General features: G+C 38.0%; 1 protein-coding gene across 1 annotated transcript; it reads right to left on the reverse strand.

Moving 5' to 3' along the window:
• Positions 1–1,818: 1,818 nt before the first annotated feature.
• LOC125104925 (olfactory receptor 11G2-like) lies at positions 1,819–2,841 on the reverse strand. Its single transcript, XM_047737859.1, has one exon. The coding sequence runs from the start codon at positions 2,743–2,745 to the stop codon at positions 1,819–1,821; it is 927 nt and encodes a 308-aa protein (XP_047593815.1). The 5' UTR covers positions 2,746–2,841.
• Positions 2,842–4,922: the final 2,081 nt, after the last annotated feature.

A 4,922-nucleotide genomic window follows, 5' to 3' on the forward strand; every position in this document is an offset into this window, starting at 1 on the left:
GTCAGCACAGGTGACTTCAGGGGTTACAGTTCCAAGAAGGGAGGGACAAGGAAAGGAGTTCTACATTCACCTTGAGTGCTGTTTTCCTGAGGATGTTTGACAGTTCACTGGGTGTGGGCAATATGGGGATATGGAGGCATGTGGAAAAGAATGGGAGAAAGGAAGAATACAGTCTCAGCAGAAAGCAGTAGTATCACTGATAGGAGAATATAAAGGCTTTGGTGTTTGTGGCCGCTAGAGAAGCTGGAGTTTGAGCAACAAATCCTGGAGAGAGGAGAACCACAGAGAAGTGAGGCTCAAAATATGATGCAAGATCCCTTTCAGACATTTGTTGATTTATAGTCCATTAATGTGCAAGATGAGATTTCAAGAAATCTAGCAGAAAGCAAAACTGGGAGTCTAAAGAGCTGAGCAGAGCTTTCAGGAACATGGTGTTCAAGGAGTGCAGAATTAGGAAACTAGGGTGCACTAAAGTGGAGGGACCCTGAAAACAGTCCAGCCTTGCAGATGAGATTCAGAGGACTATTCTTGGAGTATACATTTCAGGAATAAAGGCAAAACTAACCTAGGCTATATTTATACTTAAATTATAGTCCTTAAATGAAATAAAAATGATCTGCCTCCACTTTCTCTACTGCTACAAGAAAGCTTAACTTTTGTTGATTTACTATACCTGCTGTCTTCACAAGTTTTGAAATAAAATATTTAGCTTCAATTTAAAAAAATTGCATGGTAACAAACAGGCAAATGGTCAAGAACCAGGGTAAGAAGTAAACAACAGACACATGCTTAAGGTTTTTGGTCAGTACTATGGTGAATAATTTTTGGAATAAAGTAGTTTTTTAAATTATTTTTTAAATTTTCAACATCTCTAATCATCAAGAACAGTGTAAGTCAAAAACCACAATGAGATATCACCTCACATCTGTCAGAATGGCTAAAATAAAAAACACAAGAAACAAAAAGTGTTGGCAAGGTTGTGAAGGAAAAGGAACCCTCATGCACTGTTGGCAGGAATGCAAAGTGGTGCACCCACTGTGGAAAAGAGTATGGAGGTTCCTCAAAAAATTAAAAATAGAAATACCATATGATCCAGTAATTCCACTACTGGATATTTAACCAGGGGAAACAAAAACACTAACTCAAAAAGATATGCACATCCCTGTGTTTATTGCAGCATTATTTACAACAACTAACACATGGAAGCAACACAGTGACCAGCCACAGACAAATGGATAAGGAAAATATGCACAATGGAATATTGTACAGCCACAGAAAAGGGTGAGAGCTTGCCCTCTGAGACAACATGGATGGACCTAGAGGGTATTTTGCTAAGTGAAATATGTCAGAGAAAGACAAAATGCCATAGGATTCCACTTGTAAATGGTATTTAAAAAATGAATAAACAAAAAGAAGAACCAAACTTATAAAAATAGAGAACAAACTAATGGCTGCCAGTGGGGAGCAGTGTGGGTTGGGCAAAATGGGTGAAGAGGAAGGGGACATACAGGTTTCCAATTATGTATTAAGTCACATGCATAAAAAACCAGAGCATAAGAAATGCAATCAATGATGATATAATAGCTATATTATGAGACAGACGGTAGCTATATAGTGATGAATGTAGCATAATATGTAAGCTTGTCAAATTGCTAAATTGTATACCTGAAAGTAGTGTAATATTGTGTGTCAATTATACTCAAATTAAAAAAGAAACTAACTTTTTAAAACTGAAAATAAGTTAAATACAATTTTTGTAAATAAATTAAATGTAATATTGAGCTCTAATTTCTCAAGAGCCATTTTGATTAACACTTTTTATATTCCCAGAAGTTTCTGCAGGGCATTTTTCATATCTTTGTTCCTAAGACTATATATCACAGGATTAAGGAGGGGGGTCACAACAGAATAAAACAGAGTCACAATCTTTTGTGTTCCAGCTTCATGCTCAGACGTTGGGCTTCCATACATGACAAGTACTGAGCCATAGAACAGTGAAACCACAGCCAGATGAGACCCACAGGTGGAGAAAGCCTTTCTTTTCCCAGCTGCTGAAGGGACTTTCAGTACTGCTCTTAGGACCAGAGCATAGGACCCTGTGATGAAGAGAAAGGGAATGACGAGGGGCAGAGGACTTAAAGTGGAGAAGACAAGCTCTATCACAGGAGCTTTTTTGCACATGAGTGCTAGAAGAGGACCTGGATCACATAAAAAGTGGTCAATGATCTTGGATCCGCAGAACAACATTTGGGAGATGATGACGATGGGAATCAAGAACCAGAAGAAACCAAGTATCCAGCAAGTGACCACAAGATTGGTGCAGAGACCTCTTGTCATCATGGTTGGATAGTGTAGAGGTCGGCAGATGGCAAGGTACCGATCAAATGCCATAATAGCCAAGAAAAAGCATTCTGTAGATCCCAAGGAGAAGAAAAAGTAGAACTGGAGAAAGCATCCAGAGAAGGAGATGACCTTGGTGTCAGAGAGGAAGTTGGCTAACATATTGGGGACAGTGGAGGTGACATAGCAGATCTCTAGGAAGGAGAAGTTGGCAAGCAAGATGTACATGGGAGTATGGAGTCTCTGATCCCAGCGCACGGCACAGATGATAGACCCATTGCCCATGAGGGTCAGGAGGTAGAGAAGGGTAAAGAGCAGAAAGAGGAGGATCTGCCCTTGCCTGTGGCAAGGGAAGCCCAGAAGGATGAAGCCAGTGATGGTGCTGGAGCTGTTGGAGATTATCATGTGTCTGGGAACTGTAAAAAGGCCATCAAATTATTGAATGACAGTGTAAAGACAGATGGGGACCCAGAGTTTATTTAAAACATCTTGGGAAAGAAAATAGAGAACTATATGTTTATAGTTACTTTTTTTCTTAGAAAACAAAATATTGACCTGGGTTACTTTTTATTCTCATTGACATTTTCGCTGTGGACTCAAGATAACTCTGGTTAGAATGGATAAGGTCTTGAAGGAGAGTGTTGTAGAGGTGTTTTAATATTAGATTAGACCTTATATTTAATAGAGTTTCTGTCTACCTACCTATTCTCACAAGAGTGGAATTTTTTCCATTTTCAGAAGTGGTGACATCATTTGTGGTTGTGACAGAAATTGCATCAAACTCTTTATTATGTAACAAACTTGGAACGTTTTTGAATGACTTCTTTTACATGATTTTTGAAATTGGCCTTATTTAAAACTAAATGATTACCTTAATTTGATAATATTTCACACCAATTTTATATGTAAAACAGTTAAGCCAATTGGAGAGAATTAGCTTTAGTTTCTGTTGTGTTAAAACAGCAATTGTAGCCATCCATGGTTGACCAAGGTGAGAGAATTATTAATGGGCCATGTAGAAACAGGTCTGTGCTTACCTAAAAAAGAGATATGAATTTTCCTAGTTTATAGTTATAAATATAATTCTATTCCAACAATATATACTATGGTAATTATTAATAATATGAAATTCTAAATAGTGGTGGATTTGTAGGGGATGCAAAGCTAAAACTTTACTCCATCCCTCAGTAACTCCTTAGGATGATCTCAAGGCAGAGTGGCTTTTAAAGGTTGAATATTACAACATGCTTTTCTTTTGTTCTAAATGAGTTAGAATAACTTTGTTAAGCAATTTTGTACTCAGGCCTTGGAATCAATTAGAACCCTCTGTAAATAAATGTATAAATAAGCAACAGAAAAAAAAAAGCAACAGAAAATCTGTGTCCCCCACCCCTAATTTTATGTTAAGTCCATATTTTGCTTTTTGAAAATTGGCACAGGTATCCAGGGAATCTAATAATTTCTTATTGTGAGTAATCAATTTCTGAGAAAACTGTAGGACCAAGAGCAAAAGGTGACAGCAACCAGCTGATACTCCATCTCAAGTATTATGTTTGGGGGCTTAAAGTGTTGCACTGGAGGAAGAACAGTTGTGTAAATGTGGGTAAGGCGGAGTAAGACTGGAACAGTTACAGCATAACTTTTAAAACCCTTTCTGGGTCATTTGAAACTAAGGATCCCCTGATTCTGATAGCGTGGGAGGATTCTTGGGGCTGATAAAATCTCCACAGATCTGCCTGACTCTATTTAGCATGTATAAACTGGAATAGGGTTTAATGGACTCTGGTCTTGGTGGAGGAAAAGTGAGCTAGATTCTTTTGGTACCTGCACTATGAACTTCCATTTCCTAGACATCTTTTCCTTTTCTGCTTTTAAACTCATTTGTGTAGGGGCCTAATAAATTTCCGAGACCACACATTTATCTTTTAAAAAGGGTAGTTGGAAGCAGACAACAGAAGAATGTATTTTTTTAAAGTCACTCTGTACCAGCTTCGTTCATGATTAAGGACGTTAAGCATTTAGCCTTTTTTTGCAGCATGCCCTGCAGTGTTTTCAAAGTTACATTGGAGTCACACGAGCCTGCTGATTGCTAAAGAATTAAAACAGGGACATGGGAAAGATTTTGCTATGTGTAAAGTCCTTGATGGATTCTAAAAAAAGATTAAGTCTATAAGTCTAGTGCTAATTCAGAGGAAGGTAACTTAATTATGAGCAATTAAAAACAAAGGTTACTAATAATGATTAGTATTTTTGACCAGGATTGTTTTGCTGGTATTTGTGAAATTCCATTTTAGGAGTAAACATCTGCTAAACAGTCTAATAATTGGCCCTTGGATTAAATGTTTAAGAATTCTGCCCCCTCCCTGCCATAGAACTTATTTCAGTGTGGTATTTCTTCCCTTTCTCTTACCATCACATCTCATTCGTGAACAATTTCTGTTCGTTTGTCTCCAAAATAAGTCTCTCGTCCACCTACTTCTCTGTGGCTTAAGCTGTCATCTTTTCTCTGCTGGACCGCTGTGATGCTGCTCTGACTGCTTCCTGCTTCCACCCTTCCCCTCTACAACCTGCTATCCATGACA

This window comes from Lutra lutra, chromosome 7, assembly GCF_902655055.1.
Source record: "Lutra lutra chromosome 7, mLutLut1.2, whole genome shotgun sequence".
In the NCBI taxonomy this organism is placed as follows: domain Eukaryota; kingdom Metazoa; phylum Chordata; class Mammalia; order Carnivora; family Mustelidae; genus Lutra; species Lutra lutra.

Coding starts and splice junctions, on each gene's coding strand:
- LOC125104925 (XM_047737859.1), bottom strand. CDS start 2,745: ATGATAATCTCCAACAGCTCCAGCACCATCACTGGCTTCATCCTTCTG.